Below are 14,554 nucleotides of genomic sequence, written 5' to 3' on the forward strand. Positions count from 1 at the left end.
AGTTCTCCAATGTTTCTGGCTTTGCGGACTGGTGAGGTGAGAGAGGGGATGGTCCCGCACAAGTGTGCACCCACCACTTCCATGGCCCGGTTCTGAGCAGCTCAAGGCCTGGTAGTGGGCCACGAACCAGAGGTGGGGGGGGGCTGTTCTAGATTATTTAAAAATTATATAATCGATTAATATTCTAGTTAAATACTCCAGTCTATATTACCTTGAATGTGTTTCTACAAAACATACATTTCATTTTTATATACTCCTGAAGTTTAGCAAAATAAAATTTATATCTACGTACCTTCATACCTGAATTTCACCCTGAATTTCCAGAACATTATTGGTTTTCTCCATGACATTTCAATGCTAGCAAATCTTGCTTTTTTTCAATTGTCCATTTGACACAAATTTCCACTCTCCTCTATTACTTTCTAGCTAATTCTGTTCATTGGAGATGGACTATGTTAACGGGGATTTAGGTTTTGTTCATATTTGTTTTTTAAATTAATTTTGCTTGAAACATTTTTTATGTGTGACCTCAGGACTCCCAATAAACAAGGTAGAAAGGTAGGATATACTTATACTGATTATTTAAATAGCATTTTATATAATTATTTCCTACTGCGCAAAATAAATGGGAAAAATAAAAGGGTCGTGAGAGCAGTTTACTAAGGATAAGAGAGCAGAAAAATGTGTTCTAAGAGAATGTGTGCTGCAGTGTGAAATGTAAAAAGCTCCTTTCCTGCAAAGATGCCTATAGCTGATTAGGTGCCAGCTTCCTGCTGAAGAATCTGAGAGAGTAAGAGGAACTTGAGGCACTTCCAGGAAAGAACAGGGAGAGTTAAAAGGAATCTAAGAATGCATATGAATCTTTGAGTAGATTTTTAAAATAATGGCTGAATAGCAATGTTTTAAATGTAATTTTTTTTAAAGCTTCCAGTGTCAGCCTGGTACATTAACAACATGCAAATGCTCCAAATTCTTAACATGAAATTAACAATGTAATTGGAAAAGATTTGAGGTTTTCCAAAGTCACCACTGATTTTTTATGACAACCAAAATGTATGAACAAGATAGAAAAATGGAAAATTTGCACACACAAAAAACCCATTAAACAATGAACTGGAATACCCCCATTTTAAAGAATTGGATGATTAATTTTAAATAATATTACATTTGTAACCTGTCATCTTAAGGTGCAATTATTTAAACGTGTTTAACAAAAATGGGCTTTCAGTTCTGCATTTTCAAAGTGTAACATTATGAAAGACATAGCAACTGCCATGTTGGGACCTTGATTTACCATCCATAAAGTTGTCAATGTTATGCCAGGATAATTCAGAGGTAAAAATGTGAATACATTGTTAAATTATATAAACAAAATATATAAAAAAATGAAGAAGTGGATTTTGTATGGTCTGGGACTAAAAAAAAATGAAGTTTTTTTTTCTTGACCTGCTATATTGGATTTGAACCCAGACTGGAGATATATGTTCATATGTTTCTACATATCAACTGGTTTTTTAATCAATAATATGCAGTTTGATCAAAACTACTCTGCATGTTAAATGGTTTAATCTGCAGAAATGCATGTTTTGTTTCATATTCATCAATTTCATTTTTTAATTGTTTTACCATTTCCTTTTTGTCTTCTATCCTTTTTAATTTCTATTTTGTTTTATTTTATATATGTAGCTAATGCCTCTCTTCTTTTTGTGCACATATTAAAAATATCCAATGTGCCAGACAGGAAAGAATGGATTTTAGCTACAGGATGCAACTTTCAACTGAATACTAAAATTTCTGAATATTAACAACTTAACAATGGAACTAAGTATTGTATTCTAAGATATGTTCAATTGGGTAGTAACCAGCCATTTGTTAGGATATTTTAATTTTGATTCCTGTAGAAAGCAGGAAGTTGGGTGTTGTTTTAAATAGCCCTGTCCTCTTGTACAATGTTATGGTTTTATTATATATTAAACACATTGGTCCCTCAGTGGATTTTGTTCAGACATTTCTCACACTGTAGCACAATAAAAATTGTTTTCAAAACTGAATGAAATTTAAATATAATGTGAGACATTTGTACGTTTAACAGGAACCACTAAAATATCCTAATACTCAAGGTCACTGATTGAAGTGGGTCTAAATGTGACTGGTTTGGCCCTAAACCAGAGGTCTCCAAACTTGGCAACTTTAAGACTTGAGGACTTCAACGCCCAAGCTTGGAGACCTCTGGTTTAGGGCAAAACCAGCCAGCATGTTCAGAAGTTTTAAAGTTGCCAAGTTTAAAGACCCCTGCCCTAGACCAGATAAAAATATTACTCATGTATACACTAAACAAGCCATAACTGGTAACTCTGTACAAACCCTAGGCAAATGCTTTTATCATCGCAATATAATTCATTCTAAACCATTGTAATTCCATATGGCTTACATCTTGGTACACATTTGCTCAAGTAAAGTCAACTTTAGAACTTTTCTGTACATTAGGAACTGAGTAAGCCCAATAGTTCCATGATTACACCACATGTTTTCCAAAGATTGGCTCATAGTTCAATCACCCAAGCAGCAGAAACTGTAATAAGTATCCCACCCTGCACAGCTTCGGTAACAGTCCACACTTTTTCTTGGCATGACTAGGTGCAAATGTTATGCTGCAGAGGGTCTTTCCATGCCAAATTGCTTTCTTACTTCCAGAGAAGAAACATTTGCTGCTAGAAAATGGAACCAATATTCCCCATGTATGTTGTTGAACAAATGTAGCGCAAGGATACACTAAGACAGTAAAAACAGGAGACTCTCTCTAGCTAGCTCAGCTCCTGGATAGCAAGGTCCTACTAAACTTAGTTTTTTGAGAACAGCCAAGGTCTTCTGGGTGCCATAAGGATTATAAACACAAAGCCTCCAGATATTAACAAAAAAAATTAATATAGACGGCAACAATTTGAACTGCTCAAAAAATGCCCAATTTTTTTTGCCAACAAGCTCTGTGCTTTTAATTGCTGTCTTCAATTCAGTCATTGATTTGCATTTAATATATATCAACAGATAATATTTTGGTCATAAAATTTAAACATTATTATAATGTGTAGAGTAATTATTCTGCCAAAAGAAATGTTGTGAAGAGTGTTAAAAATTATCTTTCAATAAGGAAAAATTAAATGATTCAGATTCATTGCAAAGTAGAACATATTTCTAGCCTTCATTAACATAACTAACGCAAATTTTGCAAAATCAACACATCATCTCAGTTACTTCACTAGACTAGGAAGATATAAATCACGGTGCCAAACTCGCGGAATCACATTGCCATCACATGACATACAGTGACTTTTTTCCCCTTTGCGGAGCTGGGGTGGGCATGGCCTGTGCATTATGCATCCGGCCAATGGGCCGCCAGTTTATACCCCTGATATAAATTCTTCACCTTTCAGAATTACAAAATGTCTGAATCAGTGAACTAACAAGGTTCATTAAACTGAGAAGAAATGTGAGCTGCTGACTGTTAACCTGAGGGGCAGTCCTTTTTATTGATTAGCTACTATGTTGGTATCAACTCTTAGTGACCACATAGAATTTTCTTAAAGACAATCTATCCCTAACCCAGTTCTTCAGGTCTTCCAACAACATATTCATCGTGACTGTTCAGGGCAGAATGTAAACAAAGACATGCATCAACTAGTTGAATTTGTTGCTCCTGGTACTGCCATTCAGAAGAAGAGTTGTTAAAGTCATTTAGTAGCTATAGCAGAGACTAATTTTGTTATTTAATAACACAATAAAAATACATTATAGTTTTAATAAATTCTACAAGCTCTTTCAGGTTCCATTCTAGCTTTAAGCTCTTAAAATTTTAGACAAAGCCTAGAAATTCAATATATAAGGCCAGACATGAGGAGTTAATTAAAACCACAACATTCTTAAACATCAGTTTTGAAAGTCATAAAAGTTTATTACTGTTAGCCTCAAATCACCTCAGCTGGTAAGAACAGCAGTTATGTTTCACTGCAAACTAGATGCAAAATGGATATTATTATTATTATTTTTTTTGCTACACAGATGTCTTTTAGATGCTTATGATCAATGGTGGGTTCCTACCAGTTCGGCCAAACCGATAGTAGTATGGCAAGTTGGGTCGCTGAAACCAGCAGCAACCCGGGCCTGCCACGCCCCTGACCTGGTTCCCACCTTGTTTTTTAGTTCTGCGCATGCACAATTTTAATTAAACCGTGCATGCACGCAGAGCGCGCATCAAGCACACACGTAAGCAAAGCGGCAGTAAAGCCAGGCAGAACCCACCCCTGCTTACAATGCTTACCATTCTGAAGCAACGCATGAAAGAAAGCTTCATTCCTTAGACTGGCAAACCCACTCATTTCCATGCCAAAATTAGCAACCATACTCCGTATCTTTAAAAAAACTTCCTTTTATAGTCGGAATAGAGTTATTTTAACCCCTAAATCTGGAACAGGTACATCAGCAAAGGACAACAAAAGAATACAGAGGGACTGTAATAACTTTAGGCAGAGCAGATTTGCCTATATTTTTCGGAAACCATATCTTAAGCTATTCTTCATAGTGATCTAGAAATGTTGCAAATGTATTTTCAAATCTTAACTACAAAAGAAAACTTGTGAAGTGGTGAAGAACAGCTTAATACACTATTACAGAATGTTCAAGTGGTGATTGCAAAACTGCAACAAATTTTAGAGTAAGTCTCATCTCAACTAAACACTACACAGCCATCCTTATTTTAGAATTAGATGGACAGTATTCCAAATAATCACCCATGCAGAACCATCTATAAACCTGATAAAAACCTTAAAACGATCCTAAATGCAAAAAGAAAAAGAGCTTTTAGCTTTCCAGGTTCCCATAATAATGTGTCTGCTGTCAGAAATTACAAGCAAACAATTCTCCTGCTAAACAACTGCCAAGGTATGTTAACAGAACTTGCACCGCCCATCTTTAAAAGGGCAGGCTCTCCATGAAAAACTAGGTCCCAACACATGTGTCTGCTATTAGGTTCCAGATTATAAGAAATAGAAGGGCTGTTTTCAATAAAATTCAGCATGTTTGGCAGCATTTTAAACCCTGATGATAGCTCTGAGGCATCGGGCTATAGTTCACACCGGAGTGGTGGAAGGATGCTGCAGCTGGGTTATGCAAGAGGACAACATCCTCTTGGGGCATTATTTCCTGGTGGGTCTTAAAAAGAACGTATTCATTTGCAATGGGAATCTCTGTCCATGCTCTAGAGCAGACCTAATTGAGATCATCCAAATGGATTTAGTAGGAAAAGGCCCTAGAAACTGGCTGAAAGTCAAACACCTAAGGCTAAAGGCAGCTTGCAAAGAAAGAGATTATTGCTGCAAACGTTGCCAGCTAAATGGATACCGACTCCACCCTTGCTCATAAATTAGGGTTTGTTAAGTATTGTTTAAAGGTTCTAAAATGCAAAACAAAAAAGCAAAAAAAGCAAAAACAAACAAAAACAAAAATGACTTTTAACTCCACTCACACCACAATCCTTCAGATTTCAGTTACAGCTCACTGCCCACAAGGAACTCTGCTTGTGAGCCAACCTAAATGCTTCATTGGCATTTTCCCACGTCCTTTTAAATCAAACGCCTCTAAAAATATCTGAACCTCTTTTGTTAGGAGCCAAAGTTATTTTTCTGTTCCACATTTTCCAAACAATTTCATTGATGTAGGTGCATACATGTGAAAATACATAATTAATTCTCAGTTATAGTGCTGTATCAGAGCAATTAAAAGATATTACTGGCATATGTTCTTAAGGGACATGTTCAAACTCCAGAATTGGTCTTCATATTTTAAAGTTTAAATTAAGCTCTCAAACAAATTTACCTTTCTTTGGGATTTATAAAATTAGCTCTATACTGTATACATTACTTAAATATATCTGAAATATATTTAAATATGACGGAAAGATAAACGAGAGACAACTGAACTACAAGTTGTAGTTCTGATTCTGACCAGCTTGAATGAATTAGACCAACCATGCTTTTCATAAGCAGTTTTGGACGATGACACACATTTTTGATTCCAGACCATTGAGCTTTCAACACTTTTGATGGGTTATTCAAAGATAATGACAATATAATGAATTAAAATTAGGGCAAAGGGCACTCCCATTTCAGGCATTACACAATTTTCCCTTTTTTTCTAGCTTGACCACAACCCAAATATTAATGGCAAGAAATCAAAATCATTTGTGATATATGTGAAATGACTTCTCACATGCTGTTTCTTTCAAAGATGGTTGCAATATCTCCACGTAATCCTAATTTATAAAGAAACTTCTGAGACTTTCATAGTATGAAAATGGAGAACAATAATTTAATTCCCATTTCACAGAAACATGGATAACTGAAGGCAGTAAAAGACCTAGTAATCCATCAAGTCTGTCCTTTGAGTTTGTTTTTTGGTTTATTATCAATTTATATATTTTAATTATTACCAGTATTTTTATTTATCTTTTTAATTTTTGTCAGATGATGGACATATGTTTATCCCAAGCATGCTCAAACTCAGTTACAGATGACTAATCATTACCTCTGCTGGAAGTTGGTTCCCAGCTTCTACTAATCTTTCTGTGAAGTAATGCTTTCTAACTTACTTTTGAATTTCCCTCCTGTCAGTTTGAGGTTATGCTCCCATAGTACTTGATTTTTGCTTCAAACAGAGTTAAAACACTCTGGTCTTTTGTAAAGTATCTTGGTGATGGATAATAGGAGATTTTGCCAGTGGGGGAACAGCACAATGGAGGTGGCTGATTGAGTAATAACAGATCCCACCTTCCCCCACTCCGCCGCTGTGTCTTTGATTTTAATGTTTGACTTTAACTTTTTATGTTTTAACTTAGATGTAACTATAAGCCACCCAGAGTTACCCTATGGTAAGATAGGCAGCCAATAAATTTTATAAATAAATAAAATGGTTTGTGGCAGAGAACCAAGAAACATCTAAGAAAAGCTGAGGCAGCAGGTTTTTCCTCTATTAACCTCTTAATTTATTTGTATTACTATGTATTCTAACACACTCTAGGAGATTATTCAGAGAACATGTAAGAAAAGGAGCTGCATACGCCTATGGTAAGAATGCTGTTCAATAAGGAGAGAGTGAACCCTTGAGACAATCTGAAAAATGTCCTTTAACATACAGAATTATGCATCATCCCTGATCTCATTTCTCATATAAGAATATGAGGGGTAGGGGAGATAGAAATTATTTCTAATCAAAACACAAGTTATTTGAAAGAATAGTCAGCTTGGGCTGCAATTCTTGATATGCTACTAATGTTATGTCCCAATGAACAGAAAAAGACTTCCTTCCAAGACATGATAAAATAAAATTAGATTTTAAATGGCATATGTTACATATACAGTAACATGTGTAACAGAACCTGAGTGTTATAAACTGCTTGAATGAAAAGTGATAGGCAGGTCCTGTCCCTTCAAGCAGACAAGTCTTACAATTTTTCAAACTATCCTTTTCCCCCTCAAAATTACTTTTACTTCAGTTCAATTCTTTATTATAATCACTGACCACAATACCACAAATCAACAGCAAACAAAATAGAATAAAACAGTATAACATAGTTGTCCTTTTAGCTGCAGCTTCTGTGAAATTCCAGATAGACCCTACTTTCTAAGTAAACAGCTGGAACTGTACAGTGTAAATTCAATTCTTCTGTTTTCATGTACCAAATAATCTCCCCTTTAAAGACAGAGATGATTTGGACACATTCATCTTCGATACATTTAGAGCAGGGGTATCAAACTCATATTGTCATGGCGGCATCACATGACATACCGTTGACTTCCCCCCCTTCGCTAAACCGGGTGTGGGCATGGCCATCGTATGATGCATCCAGTCTGCAGGCCGCGAGTTTGACACCCCTGATTTAGAGAGTTGCTCCAGAAATAGAAACTATGAAACCACTTAGACTATGTTTTCTGGGGCAAAAGATACACACCAGAATCTGATATTTTGTTTTGTTTTTATTGCTATGAACATCCGACAGTCCATAGAAATGCCACTATGATACATAGAACATAATCCTACCAAATGAATCACTAAGAGCAAGAATCTTCTGTTTATTTTAATCATTAATTTATCATTATTTAAGTAGCCAATTCCTAGGAATATTTTTCCCTGATTATGTGTGAATGCAACATTCTAAAATGATGTTTCTAATTATCCTAATTGAGAAGGCACTTCAGTGGTAATGACTTTTCAACTATGTTCAATTCAGACAGCTTTACCCATGTTTGTATTACACCTTGGTTGTTTATTATATCAGTGTTATGACTTTCTAAGAAAGGAAAACTGTTGACTAATTTATTCCAAGTTTTTTTTAACAGTGCCTTCCTAGTATTTTTCAATTAATGAAAAGTAAATCACCTACTCCGCTGTGCAATTAAGTACTTCGTGGACAGATTCTTTCTGGATCCTTTGACTTAATTGTCACAGTCCAAGTACAAACAAAATTTTGCCAAGTGGTAAATGTCATATCAGTTCTCCAAGATTAACCTGTATATACGTATTAATAAACAGTAGTACAAAGAGGTTACAACAGTGATCATATAATTTGTCCATATATATAAAAACAAGAATGGTAAAAAACCAAGTTTTCTGGCACTTAAAAGCTTGATAAAATTGCTGACAAAATTAATTTATTTTTCTTCTGTTCGTTAAAGCTGTGAGGAGACATGCCAAAGTATTTTTTTTTATTTAATGAGTAAAACATTTTGTGAAAAGCTGATATTCTCTCAATCATAATGACACCCATCAAGGGGGGGGGGAGTAGGAATTGTGCTTTGAAGTAGGCTAGAGAGGCAGCAGAAGATTACAGGAAAAGTGGGAAATAAAGTAACTGCCAAATCAAGTCTTCCAAGTCTTTGGATAAATAAAGCCTGAGTACAAAATATTAGAAATGTAATCTTTTGAAAATTATGCCTTTTCTAAAACATCTGGTATAAACTGGACCGGAAATGGCATGTGTAATTCTGCATAAGTTTTGAGAGGTACAAATTCATTATATAAGATTTCATTGATGGGTTTCATATCCTTGTGCTCCTTGACCTCTCAGCGGCCTTCGATACCATTGACCATGGTATCCTTCTGCGACGGTTGCGAGAGGTGGGAGTGGGAGTGGGAGGCACCGTCCTTCGGTGGTTCTCCTCCTACCTCTCGGACAGGTCGCAGTCGGTGTTGGTCGGAGGGCAGAGGTCGACCCCTAGGCCCCTCAATTATGGTCCTGGCCCCCCTCCTATTTAACATCTACATGAAGCCGCTGGGTGAGATCATACGCCGGCACGGGATTAAGTACCACCAATATGCGGACGATACACAGTTGTATCTGTCCACCCCGTGCCAACTCAGCGAAGCAGTAGAAGTGATGTGCCAGTGCCTGGAGGCTGTTAGGGTCTGGATGGGAGTAAACAAGTTGGCACTCAATCCAGACAAGACCGAGTGGCTACTGATGTTCCCTCCCAAAGATTGGCCAAGTATTCCATCTCTCAGGCTGGGGGGTGAAATTATACGCCCCTCAGAGAGGGTTCGCAATTTGGGAGTCCTCCTGGATCCACAGCTGACTTTAGAACACCATTTGTCGGCTGTGACCATTGGGACCTTTGCCCAGGTTCGCCTGGTGCAGCAATTGCGACCCTACCTGATCGGGAGGCCCTTCAGTCACTCATGCCCTTGTGACCTCAAGACTGGATTACTGTAACGCGCTCTACATGGGGCTGCCCTTGAAGAGTGTTCAAAGACTTCAGCTAGTCCAGAATGCAGCCGCGCGAGCGATCGTGGGTGCACCCAGGTACACCCACGTTACACCTATCCTCCGCGAGCTGCACTGGCTACCCATTAGTCTCCGGACTCGCTTCAAGGTGCTAGTCGTTACTTATAAAGCCCTACATGGCATTGGACCTGGGTACCTGAGAGACTACCTCCTGCCAATTACCTCCCATAGACCGATCAGATCGCACAGACTAGGCCTCCTCCGGATCCCATCTGCCAGCCAATGCCGGCTGGCGACTCCCCGGGGGAGAGCCTTCTCTGTTGCAGCTCCAGCCCTCTGGAACGAGCTCCCCGTGGAGATCCGGACCCTTACTACTCTCCCTGCCTTCCGCAAAGCCACTAAGATCTGGCTGCTCCAGCAGGCTGGGGGGCTGTTGAAATAGCCAGCCCCACTGTAACTATGAATGTTGTGTATTTTAAATTGTTGTTTGTCTGTCTGTCTATTTATCCCCTTCCTTTGTTTATTGTAAGCCGCCCGGCGTCCTTTGGGAGTGGGCAGCATACAAGACCAATAAAATACAAAATACAAAAAATTCTTCAAAAATGCAGAACTGAATTAATCTAGTTACTGACCAATGAGTCAATGCACTTAAATGTATAAATCTTCAAAATGAGCCTTTTAAGATCAATCAGGAAATAGTTTTAGCATAAGGAAAATACCTTAATAGATTGCCATACAGTCACTAGAGCAATTTTTCTTATAAAAATAAGAGTAGAACCAAGATATGCTTACTTTACAAAAAGCAGAAAGCAGTGTTATTTTATAAAGAAAGAACTGAATAGCAATTTTTATTTATGTCATCTGCATTGCTCATACGTTAAGCACCCAGCTGTTTTAATTTAATGATGAAATAAATGCTTAGATAATTTCCTTACTCTCCAGCATATATTTCTTGGTAATGGGTAATGGCAGCAACCGGATATGATGAAAAAGGGAACCCAATGGATGGTTTTTGGTGAGTGTGTTTTCAGATGGTGAAAGCGTATATGGCTGGATCATGAAGTATGCTGTTAGTAAAACTACGCCCAGGGTAACCAATCCCTGCAAGAGAAAAGAAGAATAAGATTATTAGTATTACTAATTCCATCTAACATTAGTCCCACACAATAAGCATGATAGCACAAATGACTATTGATGTAAATTTTATCCGAGAGATTCTTGAACTGTGGGGTCAGGGGTCCCTGGGGATCATTATGGAAAGAGGGTCACTTGGTTTGTTGCTTTGCTTATCTTCAAACCTGATCAGTGGGGTCAGCAAGCAAAGTGGGATCACTGCCAGAAGCTCACTTTGGCTTACCACCCAGATTTGTCCTGGCAAATTGACTGCAAGCTTCAATGGCAGGAGCACATTGTGTATCAAAACACAACTTTGCTTTTGCTCCTCATTTTACCTATGAAACCCACTGTTGTTTTGCAACTTTTGAGATAATCTCTGATATTAACAAGCCACCAATAAAAATAAGTAATATTTTTTTATTTCTGATCCAATCCTAACACGAATGAAATCATTAGTTTTATTCACACAAAAAAGAACAATTGTACAAATTAACATCATTATACCCTAAAATCTGAGAACCATGGATCTAATCAGATCTACAGACATTTCATCCTGTGAAGATTTCAAATTGCAATACAGGTAAGTTCGTTTAGTGACTGTGCAAAGTTACGTCTCCGAAAAAAGTGGCTTGTGGCCATTTGTCATTCTTATGACCATTGTAGCATCTCCATGGTAATGTGATTTACATTTGGATGCTTGGCAACTGATTCATATTTATGACGGTTGCAGTGTCCCGGGGTCATGTGATGATCTTTTGCAATTTTCTGGCAAGCAAAGTTGATGGGGAAGCCAGATTCACTTAACAAAAGTGTTATTCATTTAACAAACACCAGTAATTCATTTAACAAATATGGCAAGAAAAGTTATAAAATGGAGCAAAACTCACTTAGCAAATTTCTCACTTAGCAACATAAATTCTGGGCCCAATTGTGGTCATAAGCCAAGGACCACCTGTGCACTTTCTACAAGAACATGGAGAATCCAAAACTGTTATTACCTTATAGAGAACCATTAATAGAGGAAAGCGCGGGGGTCCCCTTTGTGGTTCATTTTTTTCTAAGAGTTGTTTGATGAATTTCTCAATGGCCTTTTCAGACATACCACACTGGTGACCTGTCTGTCTCACCAAGTCAATAGTCTCTGAAAGTTTATCATAAATGCTGAGTTCACTAGTCGAAAGCTCCATGTCCTCTGATGAAAAATCCTATTAGGGAAAATTCAACACAATTAAGAAACTATTCCAATGCCTCAAAGAAGGTGACAGAAGAAGACAGTAGGTTTTTTCCTAGTACGCCGGGGAATCTGGCTGTGCGAGATAGCAAGTCTAGTTCATTCAAACATATAATTAATGGAATCAAGGCTTCAGCATTCTTGGAATAGTCATTTTATCCAACTCAGTAAACCACAAACAGATACTATCAACCAACAATTATGTGTTGTCTTTTGTTTATACTAAACAGAATTGGCAGATCAAGTATTGTTGTAACTCTCTAAAGTTTCTGGAGAGGTACTGCAGCTATTTCATACCTATAAATAATAGTTGATAAAGAACAAAGAACAGAAATGGGATGTTGTCTTACTTTATCAAACACAATAAAGAAATAATGAAATGTAGGAGTCAGAATTTCAGAATGTAAAGCTATTTCACTTTTCCAAAGCAAAGGTTAATGTGTTTGCAACTTAACAGACACAGATATGTGCCACAGTATCTCTAGTCAATGAAAACCATGAAAATGAAGAAAATGTCTCAATATTATACATAAAATGTTTTCAATAAAGTGCCATTTACTAAAACTCAGTCACTGTTTCTTTTACCATGAGATGCTGCTCTATTTATGGAACTCAGCAATATAATACCAAGAGCAGACCATACTTGCACAACAGAAAATCTGATAACATGTTTTCGGAGAAGAGAAAATATTTAGAACATTAAATCCTTCTTAAAGGACTCTTCAAGGTCCTGGTGTCCAATAACGCCATGCAGTCACCCACTGGAATAAAATAACACTATTTTTATGAATGGAAAAAGACCAAAAGTGTATGGCAATCAACAGGAGGGAACACTATGCTAATATATGCCGCATTATTATTTGAAAATAATGTTTTCATAATTGTTTTAATTTTCTAACCTTCTGTTAACCATATGATGCTGAGTAGATATCTATCCCTAATTGCACCAAGCATTTTTACAAATAATCAGCATCAGCATAATTCCCAGCAAAAGGAAAGTGCACAGAGGAGTAGAATTCCACATGCTTTCATCAAGTTCTATTTACTTTTAGGTAAATGTAAAGATTTCCTTCGCACATATGTGCTAGTTGTTCCTGACTCTAGGGGGGCAGTGCTCGTCTCTGTTTCAAAGCCGAAGAGCCAGCGCTGTCAGAAGACGTCTCCATGGTCATCTGGCCGGCATGACTAAACACCAAAGGAACAAGGAACACTGTTACCTTCCCACCAAAGGTGGTCCCTATTTTTCTACATGCATTTTTACATGCTTTCAAACTGCTAGGTTGGCAGAAGCTGGGACAGGTAATGGGAGCTCACCCTGTTATGTGGCACTAGGGATTCAAACCGCCGTACTGCTGATCTTTCTAATCGACAAGCTCAGCATCTTAGCCACTGAGCCACCGCATCCCTCTATTTACTTTTACAAAATGCATTAATACAATATTTTCTTCGTTTAAGAAATGTTCTATTTATGGGTATCAAATAACATAGACATGACTCATGCAATTGTGATTGTTTTCTGAGGGAAAAACATCACAACAGGAGCAACATTTTATGTGGATATATATTCAAGCATCACTTACAGTACAAATGTATTGAACTCTGAAAGGTGTTTCAGATATGGCAGGGGAGTAAAAAATAAGTGTACTGTACACCTCCTGGCATGATATGATGTTGTCCTCTAACCTCCTTTCGTATACAAATGTCTAATGAAACAAAATGGTTTTTGAAACACCGTTAACAGCAATCATTTCTGAAAAATGCACAATGAGTGGTTGTTGTGGGGAAAATAGGAGAGGCTATAATGTATATCTTAAGCTCTTGAATGAAAGACGGGAGATAAATTTAATAAAATAAAATAACTTGTTGCAACCATGTTGCTAACTTAAAACACTGAAAAATGACAAAAGAAAAAAAAATGAGCTTCACTTTATTCCAGCAAGTGCTGGAATAGAAAAATGAAAAGACTATGAAGCAGGAGGAGACAATTTATTTTGGACTAGAGATACAAATTGAGTTATCCTGAGTTATCATCAGGCCCCACAGAGGGCATAGGAATGCTTTGCCTCCCTGAGGATTGTGCTCCTATTTCCACACTTAAAACCCAAAGATGAATGAAAACTCCATGGCTGGATTTCAGTGTCAAGACAGTCAGGTGTCCCAGGGATGCAAACAGAGTGCTGGGGATGGCAGGCATCTCTCAGGTTGTTTGTGGGTGATTCAGCCCTGCTATAATGCATGCGGTTTTAGACTCTATCCACTATTTGTTGAATTGCTATCTTGCAATTCCAGATCACTCACATATGTCCTAAAACCAGCCAAAATCATTCACATACATGTCTACTGTTCCTGAAATTCAGCAGTGAGAACTGAAATGCTTTAGATAACAACTCCCTCTGACAGATATAGATCTTAGAAGACATACTTAGAGCATTTAATAT

At 37.4% G+C, this 14,554-nt stretch overlaps 1 protein-coding gene across 3 annotated transcripts in view; it reads right to left on the minus strand.

Annotated features, from left to right (window-relative positions):
* Positions 1-14,554, minus strand: part of C5H6orf89 (chromosome 5 C6orf89 homolog) — a 33,924-nt gene that overhangs the window by 17,423 nt on the left and 1,947 nt on the right. For 2 of the 3 annotated variants that reach the window (XM_032217592.1, XM_032217594.1), the window contains exons 2-3: positions 11,884-12,090; positions 10,705-10,870 (exon numbers count right to left, since the gene is read on the minus strand). In XM_032217592.1, the coding sequence (XP_032073483.1) occupies positions 10,705-10,870; positions 11,884-12,090 (373 nt within the window). Of the gene's footprint in view, positions 1-10,704; positions 10,871-11,883; positions 12,091-13,162; positions 13,260-14,554 lie in introns of those variants that run through there. The other variant, XM_032217593.1, reaches the window with a different exon arrangement.

Source organism: Thamnophis elegans, chromosome 5 (genome assembly GCF_009769535.1).
Source record: "Thamnophis elegans isolate rThaEle1 chromosome 5, rThaEle1.pri, whole genome shotgun sequence".
Taxonomy (NCBI): Eukaryota; Metazoa; Chordata; class Lepidosauria; order Squamata; family Colubridae; genus Thamnophis; species Thamnophis elegans.